Raw genomic sequence first — 25,049 nt, 5'->3', positions numbered from 1 at the left:
TGTTACTACCACAGAGTACAGACTGGTTGTGCAATTTGCTTGTGAAGGTCGTTTTGATTTTTAGAGCATTCTCAGGTTTACGGCCCTGCAAGCGATAGGAAGATTTTTTACCAACCAACAGGAAACAGGCTTACAGCCATGAACACAAGGGGTTGTGGATCAGTTCTGGTCTGAGGTAACACAACAAAAGATAGACTAGTTCTGTAGTTCCTTGAACCAGTACAGCGCATCTATATATGCGCTGAAACAACTGAAGATTTTGTAGCGCGCCTAGTGCTAGTGGCACCACCGACAGAGAAGCCCCAAAATACCAGTCCGCTTCCGCTGATTGGCTCCTGTCGGTATTATACAACGGCATTTGCTAACGGGTATGTTTCATATACGGAGAGCATCTTGTGAACATGTTGTTTTGGTCTACCGCATCGCCAAAACTACCAATTCTACCTAGGGAGGGATAAGTGTCAGATCCGGTAAAAGCTTGCCCAAAACAGCAAAAGTTCAGCAATTTGGTACGATGGCTGGAGGCAGGAGAAACATCGCTGATTAGGCACAGGACCCTTCTCATAACAGGGCGTTTGGCATGTGCTGAACAGCTCAAGTAACGAGAGAGACAGATAGAGAGAGATCTCACAGAGCATGCATACGTTGAGACCTCAAACAATTGACGAGAAAATGAGTCTCAGAGCATGCATTTCTCATTTCCACAGACTTGATCCTATATGGCTACATCGCTTCTACTAGTAGCAGTAGCAGTAGCGTGCTTTTCTTTTGCAATTTGCTATTTTAAACCCCTCCTATCTGTACTGTAATACAGTATGCAAACAGGTCAACGAAGTTACTTTCCTACATGCAGGCCATATCGAAAACGGCTCCTGAACTCCCAAAAATCGCCGGTGTTTGTTTTTCCCCCTCACGATCTGACCTTTTTTAGCCGACGGTAGACACTCAGAGCGTTCGAAGAGGTCACTTCAAATGGTCAAATTGTGAAGAAAAATATGCGAACCTCAAATATCGCCAATCCCTCAAGACTGTAACGTAATCTCCGGTTGCTGTCTGCGCTAGCGGCCGTAGGCATTAGTCAGCGGCGTAGACGGGCGTTCTGGGTCCAAGCCGACCTACCTCACCGAGCAGACCGTACGGCGGCACCGACACCGGCGAGCCCAGCGAGTTGATCCGGGAATAATTGCTGCTAGCTCCTCGTGGCCCGAAATTAAACGGCAGGGGCAAAGCTTGGGTGCGCGCGGTGGTAACCGCGTAACGAAGGAAGACCCAATCCCACGACATTTCTCCTTGGCATGCTCCTGCCACGGGGAGCAACGCCGGGTGGGGTGAGAATGGTGCCTGCGCGCGGCGCGGGGGGAGCGAGGCGCGCGTGCCAGTCAATGCGGCGTCGGTGGCGGATCGGGAGCCCATTATTCGCCGTAATGGGAGCGAGCGACCTGAAATCGAAAACTGCAATGCCTGATGGAGGAGCGGCGCCACCGCTTTGGGTCGTCGGTCCAAGGCTCCGACCGCCCACGGACCCCAGGCCGGCCACGCGCGGCGCCGCTCCGATATGTTGGATGGATGCTTTCACCCCCAGCTCTAATTTATTTCAGCACTCCGCAGAGAGACGGCAAACGTACTTGCAACACAGTAATCAGACTGGGTTTGGATAGGCAGGAAGTATATCAGACTGAGTAAAACATTGTGTAGTTGAGTTCCGCGTCGGAGCATGATGAGTGAGTGAGAGAAAAGCACTCGCCTCGCCTGTGAAAAAACTCACAAACCAGGGACAGACAACACCGTATGCTGCACAGGCCGGCTCTTATCATGCTTATCTTTGGCCGTACCGACAAGACAGAACAGAATCAGAATTATACGGCAACTGAGAAACAACGCCCAGCCAGTGCCTCATGAAATTGCCTGGCATGCGTGGAAGCAGGAATAGAAGGGGCTTCATCTCATCTTCAGCGAGGGAAACAGTGATGTTTGAAGAAACAGAACTTCGCAGATCGGAATGGCATGGAAACCCAGATGTCGAACAATGAGGTCAAATGATGCAACGGTCACACGGAGATGACTAATAGGACTCACATATGGGAGACACAAGGCAATTTCGAACATAACAAGTGATCATATGTAAATCCCCATGAAAAATTGCGGTGAGACATGTTTTTGCTTATTCGCAAACAAGAAAGCAGACCCTTCCCAAGGAAATGCTAACAACAGCCGACCAGCGGTATCATACAGAAGCAGATCATGTATAATACTCCTTAATGCTGTATATGGAGCACTAGCTCTTTACACCATGCAAAATCAAACTACAGATCTCTTCTCAAAATAGAAGACAAAAATAAGGAAAGGTTGCAGAATGGCTGAATAGAAAATCAAGGATGACTACTAGACATCCTAGTGGAGAGTTGAGTTTGTATGATTAACATCTACATTCTTTCAACTGAGTTGCACCAGAGTCGTAAATGCACCAGAGTCAGCAAGCAAACAAACAAAAAGAGTTACATAGAAAACACAGAGACCGCATCATAAAATCCAAATTGACGAAATGTTCAGATGCACACCCATAGACCATCGTACATAGCATCGTGAAATATTTGGCACTAGGGCCTGGGGGGACAAGTATATCATGGTTTAGTTTTGATATTTAGTTCAAATTTAAACTAAATACTGGAACTTTAGAAGAGCAATACTAACAGCCCCCAAAGCTAGCGACATCAGGATAACAACCATATTCGAAAGTAAGAACTCAAAAAGAGCAATAACAGGGTTTCTCATGGCTGATGCTCAGTACAGCATGGTTGCCATCAGGCATAATCATCAAACGGTCAAACCATCGAGAGCACCTACACGAAACATCAATACCAACAAAATACATACAGCTAGATACTTGCACATACTTGATGAAGCATGAACTTATGATCTATCATGATTCAGTAAATCATATTCAGATAGAAAAAAAAAATCGCAGCAGCAGCATGCAAGATGTAGTAGAAGAGCTGAGAAGCCCCATCATAAGATTCAAAGTGAAGCATTTTTCAGATAAACAATCTACAGTTCACAAAGAACTACAAGAGGAGCAAGAGAAGCGAAGGGAACATGATAGAATTAGTGATCATCAGAACTGTAAAGCATAATAACTGCAAAGACAACTTACAGCGAAATTAACAGCATACTCCACATGTGATTTATGCAATATAAATAATAGGATCTACTTCTGCTCCATGGCCGTTTAATTCAATCGAATATCATTTAACAGTCGTTGCTTGACCAGTCGTTGCTTGACCGGCTGAACTCCCAAAACGATGCCAAACAGTGTTGCAAATTAGTGTGTTGTGATAACTAATGCAGGAGCAAAAAAGTTGCGTGTATACATGCAAGACTTGTCAGAAAATGATGAATATACTCACATGAAGCAGACCAAAAATATAATCAGTGTAAAAATGAATAGCCAACATTTGTACCTAAATATCATTGCTTTGACAGAAGGAATAGCAATTGGCAATAATACATAAGCAAGAGGCAATCATTGCTAATTTGGAAACTAAACAGAATGGTAACATCATGGAAATGATTGATGGAGTTAATATATGACATATAACGCTTGACTTCCTAATGCATTATGCCCCTCTTTACATACACAATAGGCAGTTCATGCTAATTTGGAAACTAAACAGAATCCTAATATCATGGAAATGATTGATGAGGTTAATATATGACATGTAACTATCTAAGGACAGATTTGTGGAGTCCTGTGCTGGTAGGTGTGACCCCCAAAAAGGAATGCACAACACCAAGCCAATAACACTATATTTGTTACTCCCTCCGTCCAACAAAGGATGTCTCAACTTTGACTAAATTTGAATGCATCTATACCCTAAGTCATGTCTAGATACATCCAAATTTTGACAAACTCAAGACATCTTTTGTTGGACAGAGGTCGTACTTGATAAGCTTCCCATATTAAGTGTTCTCTTGGCAAACCTTCTCGTTCAACCAACTTCACCAAGCAAACTACTGGGTCAACACAATTATGTCATCTAATCTAAACGAACTCATTAAGGATTACCACAGCTGAGGGGAAAAGTGGTACCTTTTTGGAGTCGAGCAAAAGAAAATAAGCAGACAATGAGACATCACACATTCACCAGACAGATTTCTCTTTTTTTTTCATAAATAGTTCATCTTTTATTTAACTATCCATTACTCAGTGAACAGAGGTGGTCTCCCCACCTTCTGTTCCTAGACCATATAACACACCGGCATATTTCTCAGTTAACCCACCGAAGTATGACTCCTTGAGCTTATTGAACGAAAGTGCGGTGAGCAGAGAGTCGGAACCAGCCTGATGGCAGATTCCAACCCGCTCGACATCGAGCAGCTCAGCGAGCTTGTTCAGTCCACCGTGGAGACTATTGCAGAATCTCATCAAGTGCTTGATGTCGTAGATCACAGGGAAGTATATCCTGATGAGATCGAAGAAGCCAGAATTGGTGTCCGGCAGGTTGGTGCCAGTGAGCAGCTTGAGCAAGTAGCCGAAATCGTAGCCGCTATGGAAGGTCACCCAGTGGATCTCAGCGTTCATGACGACGCCTGACGACATGAGCAGCTCGGCAAACCGGCGAGAGTCGGCGCCGTCAGCTGCGTGGCGGGCGAAGTCGATCCCGCTGCGGCGTAGCAGATCGATGGAGTCTGCGGCGGCGACGTCGGTCCGTGGGTCGAACCCTCGGAAGTTGAACTGCCAGACGCAGGGGCGGCCGCCCGGACCGAGGGCGGGGAGGCCGCCGCGCTCGTCGGAGAAGGTCAGACCGAGCTGGATGAGCTTGAGCATGTCGACGTTGGCCTTGAGCGTGGCGTAGTTGAAGTCGGCGGCGGACTTGAAGGTCCCCAGTGGTCGGCAGACCACGCCGGGGAACTCCGTGTCCATGGCGACATACGGGTAGTCGTCGACGATCTCTCGGATCACGGCGAACTCGGCCTCGAGGTTCTCCGCCCACACCTCGCGAATCTCCACATCGTCTGGCTTATCTTCGACCGGCGTCGTCATCTGCTTCCGCACATCAAAGATTCGAGCTTCCCTCCCCTCTCCTTGGGGGGGCTACGGTTCGCGGGATGGATGGAGGCGGGGAAGGAGGAGCGGTGGGCCCACGGGACAGCGGCGTGGCGGGGGGGTGGGAGCTCCCGTGGGCGGGGGGAGGTGGGGCGGGGCGGGGCGGGAGGAGGAGATCCAGGGCCAAGGGAAGGAGGAGGACGGGAGCTTGGGATTTGGGGATTCGGGGGAAGAAGAGGGGGAGGAGAGGGGACGAATGGGGAAAGTGGGTGACGTGCGCCGCCCGGGTAGGATTGGTGTGCCACGTGGTGGGACCCGCCAAAAGTGGGACCCGCGGCATGATTGCATTGCCGGCCGGGCGTGCCGAAGCCGGGGGAGAGGGTACTGGGTGGCTTGCCGGTGGGCCAGGGGGCTCGTGGGGGCCAATTTTTGTGTGGAGATAACCGTGGCACGTCAAGGAAAGGATGGACTAGGCTGGAACAAGCATGGAAAGGGATGGACCGAAGAGGAGCAATCTGATTTTTGTTTTGTTGAGTGAAGAGTTTGGAGTTTTTTTTTACTTGAGTTTGGTCGTCTCAAGTTTTTTTTTATTTATTTTAAAAATTGTCATTCATTCTCGGTTTTGTTTCATGCGTATTTAGTGCTTCATTTGGTCGCAGAGTCTGCTAAGGTTTCGTTGAGAAGATCGAATTTTGCACGTTAGAAATGAGAGAATTTTATTTGAACAACCAAAGCTAGATTTTGTGAATCCGAATAAAAATAATGAGGGAAGGAGGGACTAGGGTGGAACAAGCAAGGAAAAGGGTGAGCCGGAGAGGAGCAAGCTGATTTTTTATTTGCTGAGCGGAGAGTTTGGAGAATATTCTTTGACTTGAGTTTGGTAATCTCAAGTTTTTGTCTACTTATTTTAAAAAAATTCCATTTACCGTTCTCGGTTTTGTTTCATACGTATTTAGTGCTTCATTTGGTCGTAGAATCGGCTGAGGTTTTGTTCAGAAGATCAAATTTTGCAGGTTATAAATGGGAGAATTTTATTTGAACAACCAAAGCTAGATTTTGTGAATCCATATAAAAATAATTAGGGAAGGAGGGACTAGGGTGGAACAAGCAAGGAAAAGGGTGGACCGGAGAGGAGCAATCTGATTTTTATTAGCGGAGAGTTTGGAGAATTTTCTTTGACTTGAGTTTGGTCATCTCAAGTTTTCTCTACTTATTTTAAAAAATTGCCATTTATTGTTCTCGGTTTTGTCTCATACGTATTTAGTGCCCCATTTGATCGTAGAGTTTGCCGAGGTTTCGTTGAGAAGATCGAATTTTGCAGTCTTGAAATGGAAGAATTTTATTGAACAACCAAAGCTAGATTTTGTTAATCCAGATAAAAACTAAGGGAAGAAGGAACTAGGGTGGAATAAGCAAGGAAAAGGGTTGACCGAAGAGGAGCAAATTGGTTTTGCATTGCTGAGCGGAGAGTTTGGATAATTTTCTTTGACGTGGGCTTGGTTGTCTCAAGTTTTCATCTATTTATTTTAAAGAATTGCCTTTTTATCCTTTTTGGTTTTGTTTTATACGTATTTAGTGCTTCATTTGATTGTAGAGTTCGTTGAGTTTTGTTGAGAAGATTGAATTTCATAGCTTTGAAACGGGAGAATTTTATTTGGATAAGCAAAACTAGAATTTGTGAATCCAGCGAAAGAACAAGATAGGATACGACTACAGCATCAACAGCATGAGGATAGTAGAAAACAGTAGGAAGAAATTCCTCCAGATCAAGTAGAAATATAAAAGATTTGTGACAAGGAAAAATGATACTCCCTCCGTTCCATAAAGATTGGCACGATTTTGAATTAGAGCTAGTTCAAAACTGTGCCAATCTTTATGAAACAGAGGGAATAGATGCCTCTTTAATTCACTCAATTCCAGAAACACAAAAACATGAAAGAAGGACTAGGATGGAATAAGCAAGAAAAGGATGGACCGAAGAGGAGCAATTTGGATTTTGCTTTGCTGAGCGGAGAGTTTGGAGAATTTTCTTTGACTTGAGTTTGGTTGTCTCAATTTTTCATCTTTTTATTTTTTAAAATTGCCTTTTATCCTTCCCGATTTTGTTTATACTTATTTAGTGCTTCATTTTATCGTAGATTTCGCTGAGGTTTCGTTGGGAAGATTGAATTTTACAGGTTTGAAATGGGAGAATTTTATTTGGATAAGCAAAACTAGAATTTGTGAATCAAGAGAACGAACAAGCTAGGAAATGATTATATCATCGACGGCATGAGGATAGTTGCAGAAAACAGTATGAAGAAATTCCTCCAAATCAAGTAGAAATATAGAAAGCTTTGTGGAAAGGAAAAATGATAAATGCCTCTTTAATTCGCACAATTCCAAAAACACAAAAACATGAAAGATGGACTAGGCTAGAATAAGCAAGGAAAAGGGTGGACCGGAGAGGGGAAATTTGGTTTTTGCTGAGCGGAGAGTTTGGAGAATTTTCTTTGACTTCAATTTGGTTGTCTCAGTTTTCATCTATGCATTTTTTGCAAAACGCCTTTTATCATCTTCAGTTTGTTTATTTGTTTAGTGCTTCATTTAATCGTAGAGTCCCTGAGGTATCGTTGAGAAGATTGAATTTTACAGGTTTGAAATGGGAGAATTTTATTTGGATAACAAAACTAGTGATTCCAAGAAAGTAGCTAGGAAATTATTACAGCATCAACGACATGAGGATACTGGCAGAAATTCCTCTAAATCAAGTAGAAATATAGAAGCTTTGTGGCAAGCAAAAATGACAAATGCCTCTTTAATTCGCATAATTCCAAAAACTCAAACACATGAAAGAGGAACTAGGCTGGAATAAGGAAGGGAAATGGTGGACCGGAGAGGAGCAATTTGGTTTTTGCTTTGCTGAGCGGAGAGTTTGGAGAATTTTCTTTGACTTGAGTTTGGTTGTCTCAAGTTTTCGTCTATTTATTTTTAAAAATTGCCTTTTATCCTTCTCGGTTTTGTTTATATGTTTGTAGTTCTTTATTTGATCGTAGATTTTCATGAGGTTTCGTTGAGAAGATTGAATTTTGCAGGTTTGAAATGAGAGAATTTTATTTGAAGAACCAAAGCTAGATTTTGTGAATCTGGGTAAAGAAAAAGTTAGGAAATGATTACAACATCAACGACATGAGGATAGTGAAAAAAACAGCAGGAAGAAATTCCTCCAAATAAAGCAGAAATATAGAAGCTTTGTGTGGCAAGGAAAAATGATAAATACCTCTTTAATTCGCACAATTTCAAAACACAATAACATGAAAAAAAAACTATGGTTGTGATATCACGTCCACCTGATTACTACTATATTGTATTTGTACCAAAGTTTGTTCAGTTGCCCATGGAGAAAATCAAAATGTTTCTTCCAAATAATTGGAGCATATGGAAATCTTCTATGAAATCTAATGCAATTGAATCGTTAGAAAAAAAAAATCCTATAGGAATCAATGAAAAAACAAATATTCAAGGAACCACTCGTCTTTAAAGACTGATGATCACTCATCACTTAATACTCAATCCAAACAAGGATGCAAGCCGTGAAAAAAAAGAGAAATAGTGGGGCAAGGGGGAGGAGGGCAACCAAGGGGAGAGAAGAAGCTTGAGGAAGGAGAGCAATGAAAATAGAAGAGGAAGGAGTAGGACAATAGCTAATGAGCTACAAAGACAGAGCTCAAAGGCCAAAAGCGTGATATGAGCGTGCCTGAAATCCACAAGTGCACTGGACTAATTATATATGTTTCAATCAATGAATAAGACGACGATGGGAGTAAGAAGGGATTTTTCGCATAAGCTTAGAATTTACTATCATTGTTGCAAGACAAACTTTCCATGATAGGATGTTTAATCAAAGGTTGCAAATAAAATAAAAGGTTTACAAAATAATATATGTTTTGAAATAGTCCAATCCCCGGTGTTCTTCTTTGACCACTCATATATTGACAAGTTTTATACATCTTTTCTTATTAAATGGATTCATGCTCTTACGTGGGTGAAGTCTAAGCTTTAACGTATCTCAATACCATGACTAACGGGCTACTTGTTAGATGAACTTGACCCCATTACTAGTTAGGATCATTAAGTTTGGAGGGCCAATACTCCATGTGCCATAAATACAAAACATTGGAAATAATTTCTACTCATTTCGGCCCTTCCTCATCAATCGATTGCAACATAGTGATCCCCTATATAGCCCATATGGGTGAAGTAAGGTGCAATAGATATTAACAAATTACCATTAGAGAACTACAACACAAAGATCAAAAAAACATAGTTTTATGGCAAGATCATATAAAAACTGAAAGATCGGTATGGTCGACTAGAGGGGGGGAGGGGTTAATAGGCGACTGACAAAATTTTAACTTTTCCTTTTTCTTTTCTTGAAAGATACAAACACTTAATCTTAGGGCTTACTAAATTCTCTAGAGTGAATTGCAACCCTACTATGAAGTGCAATAGCCGAAGCAAAAGATAAACAATTAAGTTAAACAAGTAACTAAAGGGGCAAGAATGATACCACACGGGAGAGATAGATTTCTTCCGAAGTTTCACCTTTTGGGAAAGTGTACGTCTCCGGTTGGAGGAGTGCTCTACCACAAAGGTAGAGACGCCACAAAGGCTCACTCTATTCTTCTCTCACAACGCCACAAAGGCGAGGTGAGCTCCACTAATGGCTTCCTTGAAGGCGAACGCCGAACCTTTACAAACAAGGAGAAGGGCATGTCTCCATAACTCAATTGGAGGCTCTTTCCCGAATCCACAAGCACCAGCGCACAAGATTAGTGGCCTTGCGGAGACACCTTCTGGCTAGGGATCCCAAAATCTCAAGAGTAACAAAATTCACAAAGAAAAACAAAGGGAATCAACTTTTGCTTTGGTGAAACCCTAGATCGAGCTCTTCTCAACCCTTCCTCAAAGTATTGGCTTGGGGGATGCTGTAGGGAGAGAGATCTCGAGATTTGAACCTTATGGAGGAGAAGAACAATGGGGAATGACCGGCTTAGAGCCGTTGGGGACAAAGATCCCCATTTATAGGGATCCCCAATTTTTGCCCATTACGAGCCGTTTCTGTACTGGACGGTACTACCGCCAGCCCAGTCGGTACTGCGCTAGTGCCGCACTAGGTTAGTTGCGTTTTGGCACCGGTCCGGTACGGGGGCGGTACTACCTGCCCTAGTACTACCGTCTCGGAGTAAAACATTCAGAAACCTTGGCTCAAAATTTTGTTTTTGCTAATCTTCACCGATGGGTTTGTAGTCTATATAGTGGGTGCAATCTGATAGTTTGTGTATGTGAAGTTGATTCACCCTAGCCTTCCCATATGGACTCCCTCTTTATAATACGGATTTTCCTATGACTAAAAGGCCGTAAATTCTTCTATGCTTCTTTCCTATTTTAGGGCAACGAACCGCGTCACTTGGTTCTATATAAGCTCTGAAAACACTTGACGGGGTTAGTCCACATGTCATGTTGTCATGAACGCCAAAACTCATAAGGGATCGAAATGACTTTTAAAAAACGATCAACAATGGGTTCGCTAATGAAAGTACACCCATGATCCCTATTGGTTTTGATATATCAATGCATATGGGATATGTGGACTAACATGTTTTACTGGAGTGTTGCTGACTCCACGACTGGCTCACACTTTGAGGTCTCCTGAAGACTCAAGTTGTGGATGTGCGTTAGTGTTCTTGACTGACCCGCTATCAAACTCCCGTTGTAGTCTTTTTCGTCTTCGAAGAGCCTCTCACGGTTCTTGTAACCTTATCACGCAAGGAAGCACTTCTCTTTTCTCTATTTTTTAGAGCTTATTTGTAACTCACCTTGTTTAATATTAATGTGTATCATGTTTACAAAAAAAAACTAGCATGGTTTACTTAGTGTTTATACATGAAATTAGTCCCAAAAGAAAGTATAAGGACCATGGGGCCCTAAAAAGATATGACAAAACTAAGCAAGGCGTCAGATAATGCTTCTGCTTAATGGATGAAGACTTGATTGGGTCCAACAACAAGTTTTTCTTAAGTGAGTGACACAAGTTTATCAACCCGCGGAAAACTTAAGTTTGAAGTTGGTTCCCCTCGAGCAATTTTGCAAACACAAATGAACAAGTCTCTTGTGTACAAGCGACGATGGACTTGAACAAACCTTGACACTTGTGCGTCATGAGTCTTATATCTCTTGATGGTTGAACATCTCTTTTTTCATGTCATAGATCTATCTGCATATTTATTTCTCTCATGACTTTTCTTCAAACTTTCATCTTTCGCTTTGCCATGTCTGATATGTGCTCTGACTCTTTGAGATATCAGAAGGAGCTATGAAGACACTGGGTCAATGATGAGCTACGGAGCAAGATAAACGAGGACGACAAGAACACCTGACGACATTGTATATGTATAGACAATGATGCAACATGAAAGGGCGGTGGCATGGCATCGGTTGGAGACAAAAGGGAAAAACCCATATGATGGTCGCAGGTGGGGTGATGGAAACTAGAGGAAAGAAGTACACATTTGTTAGGGATAAGGATATCACACGCTCCACCAGTTATGTCGCAACAAAGTTTTTTCATTGACGGATTGGAGGATGAGAAAACTGTTTGGATCGAGTAAAATTCAATCCCCCCGCCCATGTACAATAAGTACAGATCATGTATGTTACGTTCAGGAGACGTTTTTTAGTCGTAAAAACTGTTTGGAGCAGTAGTTTGGTATACCAAAAATGCCAAATTTTTGCACCTTCCGCGAGTCGCTTTCTCGGTTAGTAGCGGAACGACAGCAAAGGGCCCGGATTGGTGGCTGCATCGTGCACACCGAGCCGATCCCCCGCCGCGCTCACCCGATCAGTTGACCACCACCACGGTGGCTAGCCAAGGCAACCCGACTCCCGACCTGATGCCTCTCCTTCCCCAACACATCGGCAACCCCCCACCCGTCCTGCCCTCCCACTGATTCGCTCGCCACGCGCGCGCGAGATCCAGCCGCGCCCCCGCCGAGATCTCCCCCCCGCGCGCCCAACAAATCACTAGGACGGCGCTGTCGAGGAGTTCGGAGCCATGGAGGCGTCGTCCTGGGACGCCCTTCGCAAGCAGGTGAATACCCCCCCCCCCCCCCCCCCAACCCCAACCACCGGTTCCCCCGCGCGCGCGCTCTCTCTCTAGCTCCCGGTGACCTCTCACCGCTGTCTGTTCACCCGAGATCTGGCTGTCGTTCGAACCTGCGAGACGCGGTGTGTGCGTGTTGGGGATACTCTTTACGGACGAAATTGTGGTGAGAGGCGACCCATGTAAATTAGAGCAATTATCGGGTGCCTCCGTCGAAATCGTAGTCTGTGCTTGTGAAGCGAAGTACGTTTTTTTTCTTCGGTTTGAAATTTTAGTGTTTTAGTTACAACAAGACAGTAAGTTTCATACTGGCTAGGTTCTAAAAACTGCGCTACGCGCCTCCATGTGCCACTTCTACTTGGGGGTGAACCTGGAGCAATGTGACACTGATCCGATGCGAAAATGGCTAGGAGTTTAATCCTACCAAACGGCCGCTCTGCACATTTTGTTGCATTGATTTTGGTAATCACCCTGATTGAATCGAGTATTTTCATCTGTTCCCTGGTAATCCTTTTCTGGAGAATTGGATTAACTTATTGTTCATCAGAGTAAGGATGATTATGATTGGGTGTTCTTCCTCTTCAGTATAGTCAGGATCCTTTTCTAGGCTGAGAAGATGCTACGCCAAGTTATTTTCTACAAGGACGTCTGAGTATAATTGTTGCATTGTGTTTCCATAAGCTATTTTGAGTGGCTTGTATGGTGTTTTGGGATGCGCTTGTGTGTATGGTTAACGTTGTTTGTATACAATTTCCCTTCCAGGCAAGAAGGTTGGAAGCTCAGTTAGATGACCAAATGATTGCATACCGTAAATTGGTTTCTATGAAATCAGATGGTTCAGAGAATGACATTGAGTCTGATATAGAAAGATCATTGAAGCAACTTCAGCAAGTAAATTCTCAAATGCAAACATGGGTATCATCAGGAGGCTCTGAAGTTCTTTCTCATACATTGACTCGCCATATGGAGATTTTGCAAGACCTTACTCAGGTTCCAATCGCCTATTACACAACTAGTCACATTCTTCATAATGATAGTTTGTTTAGCTCTGATGTTAAATCACAATTTCTCCCTACTCAGCTTTTTCTTGAATCATAATATGATCTGGACCAATACTCTTTGAAGTTTGAACACCACCAAAACAGCTAGACTTCACTATTAGTTCCAAAAGTTACTAATGCAACAATCGAACACAGGAATTCTATCGGCTTCGCTCAAGCCTCAGAGTGAAGCAGCAACATGCTTCCCTCCTTGATTTGAGAGACTTTGACAGAGCAAAGTTTGATGTTGAAGAGGCTGGAGACTCAGCTGATCAAGCTCTTCTCAGGGAACAAGCTGCAATTAGCAGGAATTCCGGACAGGTATGACTATCCTGTTTTCTAGGAGTCCATGAATTGCTGTCTGAAATTTGCATTATGTTAATTTCTAGCTATTATGGTAAAAAAAAGGCATATACAAACAAACCTAGGAGCTATGAAGCACCGGTACGGGGATATGGACAAGGGGGTACAGAAACGGGCACACTGGATACGGGATACAGCATTTTCCAAAAACAGTCATAAGGGGATACGGCTTATATATACAAGTAATTAAAAAATGTCCATTTATAAAGAATAATTTTAAGATGTGAGATGGGATAAAAAATGCTGCCCCATTTGTTGCGTGCCTCTGCCTCCAATTAATGTCTCCTTTTCAAACCCTGGATGCCATGCTTCATAAATCATAAGTACCACAGCAGTAAAACAGCACAGCAGCAACTTAGCAACAGCAGCGGCGGCGGCAGTAGGTAAACAATTGTAAAGTACTTCACAGCAGCACACAGCAGCAACAGCAGCCTGCAGGTCAGCAGTAACAAAGAAAAATAGCGCTACCAGAGGGAAATTGGCCGAGGGAGAGCCTAGCCAGAGGTGAGGAAGAGGCGGCGAACCGCCGAGGCTTACCTGCTGAAGGCCGGAGGGGATTCGCGACGTGGCGAGGAAGCAGCGAACGGCAGCGTCAGCGACCGGTAACTCCAGCAGCAGCAGCAGTGATGACGGCGTGGTCGAGCGAACAGCCCCTGCCACCGTGCGTGGATGTGTACACCCCTGCTGTGAGAAGGTTAGGGGTTTGTTTCGGGCCTCCTCCCGTGTCACCCAAGTATCCCTCGCGGTCACCCCGTATCCCCTATTTTTTCCTTTAAAAAATGGAGTTTCTAACAAATCTGAGATAAGTGGAATGAAATATAAAGGTCACATTGTTTGCACGTTCATGTTGGAAGTTATACAGGATATGATAGTTTCTAGGTGCAGCTTTTAGCAAGACACCATGCTGTTTGCTTGAGGAGATTATCTGATGCAATCATTGGACCTGGATTTTTTAGTAGGAGCTATTTGCTTAAAACTAACCAAAAGTAAACTAAATATGCTTGGTTACTCCAGCGGAGTCCTATACTGACGTGGGAACAATTGATATGTAAGGGCGTTAAAGCATTTGTTGCGGGTAAGATTTGTACGCTGACCCCTTCAGCTTGAGAGTTGCTGCTTCTCTAAATCTGTTGATTGGATTCACATACTTGACTGACATCATGCAGTTAGTACATTTGGTGCTTGTTGTCTATCAACTCTATGGATCCCATTGTGTGCTTTGTACTTTTGTAGGGTTTTAGCGCTGACAAAGTTAAGCCTTGAGGGTCTGCTAACCAGCAATTATGTATAGTTAACTAATAGACTCAGCTTAATCCTCCGCCAACTGAGCTAGTAAGCCTGATTCTACTTCTAGCTTCCTCAAATTTTAAACCAAATAATTATTTTTAGAAAATTCTTACACGCTATTGATGGCTGCTGGAGCTGGACCATGAAACCAAGCGTACTGATTTCTTGTCATTAATAGATAATGAGCCTACATACAAATTATGCACTGAGTCGTATTTTTTTAGGTATACTTAGAAAGCATGGCTGGTGAAGGACATGCTTTATCCTAATAATAATATGTAGTGTTGTTTTTTTCAGACTTCCGCGAACAACATATGTGTGTCGCAAAACCTGGAATTAATTTGCTTTTCCTGAAACCCTTGCTTTTCCGTATTTAGGTGGATAATGTGATATCACAAGCTCAAGCAACACTAGGGGCTCTCATGTCTCAACGGTCAACGTTTGGTGGCATTACTACGAAGATAAGCAATGTTAGCAGCCGGCTCCCTACGGTGCGTACTACACGTGCTTAAACAAGCGACTCATTCCATGCCCCCCCTAATTATACGTGCTTGACAAAATTTGCACTGAATCTGTCAGGTCAATCACATCCTGGCGTCAATCAGAAGAAAGAAATCGATGGACACCATTATTCTTTCGCTCGTCGCGTCTGTATGCGCCTTTCTAATTTTCATCTACTGGTTGTCGAAGTAGGCCCCATCCGCGCAGAGCAAAGGCATTATAGTGTTGTAAGTTTGGATCACACTACCGGTACAGATAATCATCATGATTGGTGTTTGTACAATATTGATTCAATGCTATCACGTTTGAAATCGTGTGCTCGAGCCACACTGTGTGTCCCCACGGCAGCTGCGCCAACTTCAAGTATCGTCCGAACTCATGTACTCTTTGTACATAAACAAAATACGTGTGACTAGTAGGACGAAGAATTTTCTGCATTGCTAATTATATACATCTATCCCCATAGCATATTCGCCAGACTTGGATTCTAAATATGGACGGACCTGGGCCGTTCTCACGAGTCGTCGCCTGCTAGGTGGCTGCAATTTCTCGACTTTTCTTCCAAACAAAGGTTAACCTTTGCAGCTGTTGTAAAAAAGGGAGGTTGATCCCTGCAATGGATAGCCCATATCCACACGACAATAATGCGGAGACCGTTCGGTACGTGCAGCCTTGCCTCTGCAGGGTGATGCCAATCCAATGCTTCCAAGGCTACCGAAACCTGCCGAGATTTTCCAGGAGGACAGATGACGGGTGCCATGGCCCGGGTCCGCAAGGGGCCAAACGGAAGCCCCCGCGACGAGACGGGACGACGGCCGGCACCGCGCCGGATCACGGGGTCCCCCGGTCCCGGTGCCACTCCATCCGGTACGGGCGGGCATGCATGCGTCTTGAGTTGCAGCAACACAGAATACACAGGTTCCAGGCTTCCACCGAGCCAACGCCCACGGCAAGTGCCGAGCTGACGACACAGGCATCTCGCGGTGGCACCACCGGCCGGTCGTCACGAACTCCGATAGGCCTGGCCGACGCAGCAGGGTGTCTCAGTAGTACGTGGTGGGATGGGGAACCGTTGTTCAGTACATTGTCCAGAAACCAGTGGCCACTAGGAAAGTAGGAAGAAAGAAACAGCACAGGTGTAACTTTGCGCAGTTCTTTACCACAGCCACTAATCAGATCTGTTGACCATGTGTGGTTTTCAGCGAAGCAGATCTGCAACGACTGCCAGCAGAGCAAGATCCTCGCCCAGTTGCTTGAGCCCACAGAATCCCAAGGACACTTCTAACATACACAAGTCCATGTTTTCATTTCAGCCACAGCCGGATGCACTTGCTTGTATCGTTGCTTGACTAAACATAGCAGCCATGCTACTTACTCCTTCCGGGAGTACCAACAATAACACCCAAGATTGTTCTCATCTAGCTCCAGCTACCAAGAGTGCACAGGCAGGCAACTCCTGATCCGGGTCAACGATCGCGGCCTAATCTTTGATGGCAAGGTTCCGTGTTGCCCTGGCCAGGAAATCGACATTAAAAAATTAATGCGCACTAGATCACCACATGATGCGCTAATGTGGAACCTTGGACGCCAGATCACACGCCGCTTCCGGTCAAAGAGAGCTGATCTGAATCACCGGTCCATGGTCTTCCAATTGTCCACTAGCTGCAACACTTCGTATATTTGCATATGACAGCTAAGAAATTATTAGTATTTATTGTGTTTCTCAGTTTTCCATTCCTGTCTTTCAGTTTCATAGCACCGAGAGATGCTCATTTTCAGTTTACAAAACACGCATACGTTCTTAGATCATCGATTTGACTAATTAACGAGATATGCATTATATTATATTCTCCCGTTTTATTTTAGCTATACATATAACCCTTGCAAAATTGTCTCAAAATACTTATATATACATTTCAAAATTCCAAAGCCTAATTTAATTATCCTACTGTACTTGTTCAGTTTTAATGGTACCATCCTACTATTAATTGCTGGAAGATTGAATAAGTGGTATTATTAATTGTATAGAAGCAAGAAAACGAAGATCAAATAGCAATTTGTCTCATTAGCTTATTTTGTCTTAAAAATGCTGCATGTACGAGTAAAGAAATGGAGTGAGTATTATACAGAAAACATACCATTAAATCTGTATTCGTTATAAGTTTTCTAATTCTATAATTTTTGTGACATATAACTCACACTTTATTTGTCAAATTGATGATCTAGGAAAACGTATGTGCCTTACAAACTTGAAACTTGGATGGAGGGAGTATATCATGTTAACCGATATCAGTACATCTCTTTCCATTAAATTCTCTTCAGAGTCCTCCCAATAGGCTCTTTAAACTAGAGAATGATCCACAGGATCACATTGTTAAGATCTGGGGCCTAGGACACATAATTGAAGGAATGAAATCGATTGTTATTTTTGCAAAACAAGTAGGGCCTCCAATGCAAATCACTCAATTTATCAAACTAATCCTGTTAATGCTCCATGACAGCATACCAAGAACTCCATAGGTCAATTTTTTTCGAGAATAGAAGGTAGCACGTTGCTTTGGCACTCATTGCCAAGCCCCCACAAGCCATCCCATTGTCATTGTTTAAGCAAGACCATAACCACTAGCCAAACTAATTTCCAAGGTTCTCTCTTTCAAGGAAAAAATAACTAATTAGCAAGGGAACAACTAACAATAACAATCCAGCGAAGCGCCAGCATGTGAATGTCGCAATCTAAACAACCCGCCTTTTGTCACCAATCAACCCATGATTGTGGATTAAATTTGCTGTTTCCAGTAATAGGCCATCAGATGCCCTCTCTCCTTTCTCAGCAAGTGGCCTAGGAGGCAAGGAAACCCAAAACCTAGCATAGCCGCAAATTATTCTAAGTGCAGAGATCTAGTCATGTAACCACTTTAGTCTAATCCACTTTACACCAGATTAAGATCAGTTTCAAAGTCCACAATATGATACCCAATCAACCAACCGGATAAATGATTGGAAATTTGGAAGAATTTATCAATTTGCCACCTAAATTTTACAAGCATAAGTCATAAATATGATTTCTCTAGTTGTTCGATATTCTTAGTTAATGATATAATGAACATCTCTTTGGTCAGCTGAGCACTCAAAAACTGCACAAGAACATTCCTTCGGGGAAACAATTGCAACTTACAACAATCGGAAGAGAAAATCCCAATGAATGAAGAACCAACCATGAAAGGTAACAATGCCGCCAGCTGCCTCCGTCGCGGCAGCCATTACTAGCTCTTCCAGGCGTAGACAAGAAGCGAGAAGCCGTCGCCGCGGTGCATCTCGGCCTCCTCGGGGCTGGCCCAGTCCATGACCGTCGAGCTGCTCGCCCAGGAAGCCGAGGAGGATGCAATTGATGCCGACGATGATGAGCTTGCCTTGGCCAGCCTGCGAGCATGTCCCCTCTTCCTCCGATTCTCCCCATTGCTGCTGCTCTCGCTCCAGTCCCCTCTGCCCAATCTCCCAAGATAGCCTGACAAAGCGCCGCCTCTTCTGGCCTTATCGAGTAGCTCCTTCTCCTTGGCCTCAGCGGAGTCGCGCTCTTCGCCGGCTGTGTCGCCGAGCTCAAAGCGGAAGACGAACACGGCGTGCGCGGGCGGGGGCGCTGCGGCGAGGACGGAGGCGGCGTCGACGGGGGCCAGCTCGCGCGCGGAGAAGAGCCAGTGGTGGAGGTCCCAGGAGACCTGGACCCGGTCGCCGCCGCCGAGGTCAACCTTCTCGCTGCCGCGGAACTTCCAGCGCAGACGGCGGATGTGCAGGACGCGCTCGCCGTCCACGGAGACCGACATGCCGACCTCGGCCTTGTCCTTCTCCTTCTCCTTGTCCATTTCCCTGTCCTTGCCGTGCCCGCGCGCCACGAGATCCAAAGAGATCTCCCGCTGCTTGCCCCGGACGATGACGCAGGTCTTGTGCCCGCGGCCACCATGGCCGCCCTCGCGCATGGACACGTGCTCGCGCCGGGAGACGAGGACATGGCCGGGGCCCTGCGGCCGCTGGGCCTTCGTCTTCCTGTAGGCCTCCTCCGCCATGTCCCCCGCCACGACCGCCATCTCGCCGTCGACCACGACGGCGACGAAGTAGCCGGAGGACGGCTCGGGCGAGCCGGGGCAGGCGAACCGCGCGTGCGTGAGGTCCCACGACATGTCCACCCGGCGGCCGTGCACGTGGAGCCGCTTCGACCCCCGCCGCCGCCAGAACAGCCATGGCCGGACGCGCACCGCGATGGTGTCCTCCTCCTCCTCATCGAACTCCAAGCCGCCGCCGTCGTCGTAGCACCCGTAGTCGGAGACCGAGGCCGAAGACGCGAGCGCCCCGACCCGGAGCACGGCCCGGAGGCTGAGCCCGAACGCGGCGCGCGACCAGGACAGCGCCGCCAGGCCGAGGCGGGTCTCATAGACGGATGTGGCGAGGCTAGGCCCCGCCCCAGAAGCTGACGCCCCGCCCGGCGCGGCGCGGAAGAAGGCCGGAATCGCGTTCGGCATCGCGCGGGCGCGGCACGGCTCCTTGCGGCTGCGGCGCCGGTGCCTCGGCTGAAAAAACGCGAGTCTTTGGGGTTCGTTTTTTTTCTTGCTGCAGTTTGCCTTTTGCGAGCAGGTGAGGGAGACTCGGGTTGGACTGGACCGGCCGCAAGGCGAGAGGTAAATATAACTATGGCCGCCCGGTGGGGTTACGGGCGGTGAGGGGACCCGGGTGCGGTGGGCCCGGACACGTTGGACCCAGCTGTGGGTGGGGCCAGGCGAGTATGCTGCGACTGCGAGTCTCCGACTGCTCCGGCTTGGACCGGGCTTGGAGGTTGCGGAGGGATTTCGGTTCGCTTTGGATATATTTTTTAGTTTTAAAGAGAAATTTTAAATTGTTGCTTTCATCTTGGCACGAATAAAATTCGTGTTCATATCATTCTCGTGCATGAATGTCAAACGCATTACTCAATGAGCCGATGGAGTCAGGCCTCGTAACTTCGTGACGGATCCGTCCAAATTAAATAGGGTTGTGAGGTGGTCGTTTATCAAACAGAGATGGCATCAGTATTATTCTTTTACTTGCAGGAATTTCTTGTTATTAAGTTTGTTATTAAATAAATCAATATTGTATTGAGCGAACATTTGGTCGACATAGGCACGTTCGTCCGATGACTCTGATTTGAACACGTGATCGTCCATATGCTTTCTATGCTGGACCTGCGAAGTTGCGTGCATGCACTGCATCGTGCGTTGGCGCTAAGGCACATACGTCCCACAGTATGCTTGTCGTTGAATAAATGGGAATACTAAATGTTCGCTCTTTGGTCTCAAAAAGTGAATGCTCGGGGGCTATCCGATACGGAGGAGAAGAAAAATGCAGGAGGAGGAAGGAGGAAGAAGTGGCGGACACCGATCACCACCCCTTGGTCTTAATTGGCATTGCTCAGGGGTGACTGTGGTGCCTCCTTCCCCACCCGACTTGGAAGGACACGTGGTCCTGCCGCCCATAGATGACGGATTTGACGCGGTGACATAATGAGAGGAGGAGGAAAATAAAAGAGGGGAGACCATGATGATGAAGGATAGTGGTAATGAGGTGATAACATGGAGACTAGATAACGACAATGAGAGAGGAGAGGGCGTGAAATGGGACAAAACGAACATGAGAGCTCAGGAGGAGGATGCCGTTTTTTTTTGAGAGCATAGGAGGATGACATATTGCGGTGCATTGGCTTTTGATCAGTCCTAACTTTGGTTTCTCAATACTATGTCCGGTTTTGTAGGACACTCAAATGACAGAACCGTCTAGAATTGTTGTCTTGCCCCAGTGAAAGTGGTTTTGACATATGATGTGATTGTGAATATGCACACAATAAGTGGCATCCCAATCAGCACAACAAAATTTAAATAACAAATGCATTTTTCAAAATAGAGAGAGATTCCAAAACAGTAACTAGAGATGCTACAAGTTTGGAAAATACGCAATCATAAATATTATTCTAGAAAATCGTATTTTTATTACTCCCTCCGATCCATATTACTTGTTGAAATATTACATGTATCTAGACGTTTTTAGGCATAGATACATTCATATTTGGACAAATTTGAGATAATTAATATGGATCAGAAGGAGTATATAAATTCAGAAGTTAACTTTTCCATTTTTGGAAGGGTCATGGGGTTTAACTTGTCATTCTTACAAATTTATACTCCCTTTGGCAGGAATTACTTGTCACTGATTTAGTACAAATTTGTACTAAATCTGAGACGAGCACTATGGGTTGGAGTGAGTATTTTATTTGACTGTCCACTTTTTTGTAAATTTTCCTTTCGTTTTAAAGACCTTTTGTTTCCAAATTATCAAAAAAATTCTTTTGGCCATGACTTTAAAGTGTTTATTTAGCAAAACACACCTGAAAGCAGACACTTTCAATACGTCTTTGCGTAATTAAGGCGTGCTAGGTTGAATTAGGGCGACGGAGAAGTTTCTATGAGTTTCCTGCGGGAAATGTGCAAGTTTGTTAGCAAACTGATTGTTATCAGTGTGGCTACGTCTACGTGTAAATGCCTAGAATGCCTGTAAGGTGCTGATCAGGGAACTCTTTTGGGTATAGCCGTATAGCTCGCTTTCGTCTTGTACAAGGCTAATGATTTATGCAAAGGAGTATATTAGCTGGGGATTGCTGTGCTGGAGAATCTATATTCGTCAAACTGGACTAGAATGATCGAACCTGGAGGACGGAACAATGCACATGGAACCAAGTGATGAACAGGGGGGGCTAGCGGCTGCGCGCTACACTTACGTACTACTACTGCCGCCACAAGTGGGTAGAGCACGTGAGCTCAACCCAGACTAATCCGGCTCTGACTGTTCTTCGTAGCCGTGGACCGGACCAGATCGCCGCACCGCACAGGTAAGACCCGAACAGTAAAAAAAAGAAGAAGAATAAGATCGAAGAGGGCGTGGATGGAAAGAAGAAAAGAAGAGAAGACAAAGCTAGACAAGTGGTCAAAGTTGGTGCCTCCGGCTGACTGGCTGAGGAGCTTTTGGAGGTCGACTTTTGCTCGTTGTCATCTTTACCTGACTCGTTTCATTTCATTAATTTTGCTGTGTAAAGGGGTAACGTTCGTTCCTCTGATCCTCTCCGCCGGTTCAATGCAGCCGTTTTGTGACTGGTTAATTAGGGTGATATTCGATGGATCCGATGGATGGGAATTGCCATGTGTTCCATGCGTTGGTTCCCATGGCCGGACTTGTGTCGTCAAATGTCAACCGGGACGACTTGGACCGATCGACAGACCGTCTGAAAATGGTCGACAGGATCAAGATTGCAAGTCGGACCTAGGAACGTTCCCTTTTTTTGTCTTTTGCGTCGTCGTCTCCTTTTGTACTGAGCTACGAGATGCGGGGTACAGTACTACTGTACTTGCTCCGTCAGCATGCGAGTTCTCTAGGTGAAAATCCATGATCCAACTCTACACCGGGCAAACTCTATCTTCGTTTCCCAGAAATGAAGTCACTTGTGCACTATGTACCAAACGAAAAGCCGCAAACGAACAAAGAAGATCTCCCCTCTCGTGTCCATTGCCATGTACGGTGGCCAATCGACAACAGAGGCATAAAAGCCAAGAACATCGATGATTCCGGTCTGTTTTTATAACCTATCGATCGCGTTAATGAATGAGATGATCCTCTCGCGCTTTGGGGCGACAGGAATCGCGGGGCTGCCACCCCGCCGCCGAACAATCCTCTTCACCGCGGACAGCGACCGACCGACGCGGCGCCGGTGATCGATGTGCTCCCAAGAACAAGAAGATCCAGTAAGCAGTGTCTGTCCAGTGTGAGAGATGGAGGCCGGGCGTGTACGTGCAATGAATTTAATCGACGGCCCTCTTCACCTTTGGCTGCCGGTGGGCGACCGGCACCCAGCTGGAGAGCTCAGCGGTTCCTGGCCTAGCTTGCTAGCTAGCTGACGGTGACGAAGAAGCTGCCAGTGCAGTGTCACTGTGACGGAGCTTTAATCGAGCTTCATAATCCGTGCGCCAACTACCTACCGGAAACTGATCACCACGGTGGAAATTCTATCAATCATTTGGTTCTGTATTTTTACTTCCGGTAGAGTGGATTGCAAAGCTCCTGCCTCGACCGAGCACCCGCTTCTCGATCGGAGGAGAAAACAAAATCTCGCAAGTTGCGTGCTACTAGTAGTCCGTACCCTACAGGTGCCAATGTATACGTGTATAAGGATGATGAGCAGCAGTGTTGGACTGGCTGGCCGGGGCGCTGTCCGATCCAAATCCATCGTCATCGAAGCAGTTTATAACGCGACACATATCGTTCCCCGGCCGGAAGAAAACAGTGCTGGCGCCTAGTGCAACTCGATCGCGAGGCGAGCACGCCATGTGGGAAAACAGCAGCTTCGTCGCGTGGCCTGTCCGGGCAAAGACCGGACAACAGATAATATAAGCTTCAGATCGACGCCCCCAAGACGCGCGGCTTGCTATGCTCTTTCTAGATCCGTCGATCCGGGAATGGAAGCACCGGCGCTGTTATCCTAGCTGAGTTCGTGCGCGGCGGGTCCGAATTGGCCGTGACGCGCGTGGGGATCTCTGACATGCGCGATGTGCCAGCCAAATACTACGGGGCAAGAGCGACGTGCACCCGAGATCCAGTGCATCCACCGGCCGCCGCACCGGATTTTAGGGGACCCTGCCGGATTGGATTGACATTGATCCACATTCGCGATCATGCACCTTAGCGGAAGAGGGATACGGTCATACGGACTGTGTAGTTTCTGTCTGACCGGATCCACCTACTCACATATACATGGGGACATGTAATACCAGCTTCTCCTAGCTATTGTCAGTTGTTTCTTTTTTTAGAAAGAATACCGATCGGCACCAATACATGGCTTTAAACTGCCTCGCGACGACTGCATGGAAAAATCCCGTAAACCAAAACACTTGCATAAAAATGACGCACACGGTCTCAAGAGTTTACAACGTCAACTCATTGAAATAAGTGACGTGGATTATACCACATCACTTATTTTAGGACGGAGAAAATACAACTATACAAGAGTTTTACACCGTTAGAAATTCTCCAAAGAGTCATCACAGGCAGAATTAGGAATCACTTGCATACCTCGAATAGTTATGCACTTAGGTAAATAAGTGATGTCCTTTGTAAATTGTTCACGCAAAATATGCGCTTTGATAAAATTGGGAATGACTTGACACACCTCGAATAGTTATAAGACCTGCGGTGCATTTTACTCAAAAAACTACCCCGTTTGACAAACTTTGTTCCACTTTTTTCTACCTTTCCAGTGATTTTTCCGGTTCTGTCAAGTGGGCTCCACTCGTCAGGCTCCAATAAACGCTCCATGGGCAATTCCTGGGCGCATGGACCCGCGCAAGCGCACAGCCCGCAACGGATCGAGACCTACTGTTTCCCCTAAAAAAACCCGTGAAAGTCACTAAAAGGGGTTAAACAAACAAAGTGGAAGAAAGTTTACCAAACCAGGTAATTTTGGAGAATTTATTAACCTTATGTTCCCTTTGCCCTGTTTACTGCGTTGGATGAAAATTGGCCTGGATTCAAAGAACTCTACAGTACTGGCGAAACAGCGGTAATCAGCATCAGTAAAAAAAAACAAGAGCATATGCGCCCTTGCAGT

General features: G+C 45.6%; 3 protein-coding genes across 3 annotated transcripts; 1 reads left to right on the top strand and 2 right to left on the bottom strand.

The window, feature by feature from the left end:
- Positions 1–3,889: 3,889 nt before the first annotated feature.
- Positions 3,890–5,297, bottom strand: LOC100838839 (probable CCR4-associated factor 1 homolog 7). Its single transcript, XM_003578074.4, has one exon. The coding sequence runs from the start codon at positions 5,039–5,041 to the stop codon at positions 4,202–4,204; it is 840 nt and encodes a 279-aa protein (XP_003578122.1). The 5' UTR covers positions 5,042–5,297; the 3' UTR covers positions 3,890–4,201.
- Positions 5,298–11,911: 6,614 nt separating this feature from the next.
- LOC100839146 (Golgi SNAP receptor complex member 1-1) lies at positions 11,912–15,774 on the top strand. Its single transcript, XM_003578075.4, has 5 exons — positions 11,912–12,173; positions 12,948–13,175; positions 13,382–13,546; positions 15,253–15,366; positions 15,455–15,774. The coding sequence occupies exons 1-5, from the start codon at positions 12,138–12,140 to the stop codon at positions 15,566–15,568; spliced, it is 657 nt and encodes a 218-aa protein (XP_003578123.1). The 5' UTR covers positions 11,912–12,137; the 3' UTR covers positions 15,569–15,774.
- A 2,569-nt stretch (positions 15,775–18,343) lies between these two features.
- Positions 18,344–20,034, bottom strand: LOC100838527. Its single transcript, XM_003578073.4, has one exon. It carries the CDS (start codon positions 19,888–19,890, stop codon positions 18,640–18,642), a length of 1,251 nt encoding a protein of 416 aa, XP_003578121.1. The 5' UTR covers positions 19,891–20,034; the 3' UTR covers positions 18,344–18,639.
- Between the last annotated feature and the right edge of the window lie 5,015 nt (positions 20,035–25,049).

Source organism: Brachypodium distachyon, chromosome 4 (assembly GCF_000005505.3).
Source record: "Brachypodium distachyon strain Bd21 chromosome 4, Brachypodium_distachyon_v3.0, whole genome shotgun sequence".
Lineage (NCBI taxonomy): Eukaryota > Viridiplantae > Streptophyta > Magnoliopsida > Poales > Poaceae > Brachypodium > Brachypodium distachyon.
This window is presented reverse-complemented; position numbering and strand designations above follow the sequence as displayed.

Excerpts from the sequence above, each read along its gene's own strand:
- LOC100838839 (XM_003578074.4), bottom strand. The coding sequence starts at position 5,041 with ATGACGACGCCGGTCGAAGATAAGCCAGACGATGTGGAGATTCGCGAG.
- LOC100839146 (XM_003578075.4), top strand. The coding sequence starts at position 12,138 with ATGGAGGCGTCGTCCTGGGACGCCCTTCGCAAGCAG. Across the intron at positions 13,176-13,381 it reads TTTTGCAAGACCTTACTCAG|GAATTCTATCGGCTTCGCTC; the intron begins GTTCCAATCGCC and ends AATCGAACACAG. Across the intron at positions 13,547-15,252 it reads TTAGCAGGAATTCCGGACAG|GTGGATAATGTGATATCACA; the intron begins GTATGACTATCC and ends TTCCGTATTTAG.
- LOC100838527 (XM_003578073.4), bottom strand. The coding sequence starts at position 19,890 with ATGCCGAACGCGATTCCGGCCTTCTTCCGCGCCGCGCCGGGCGGGGCG.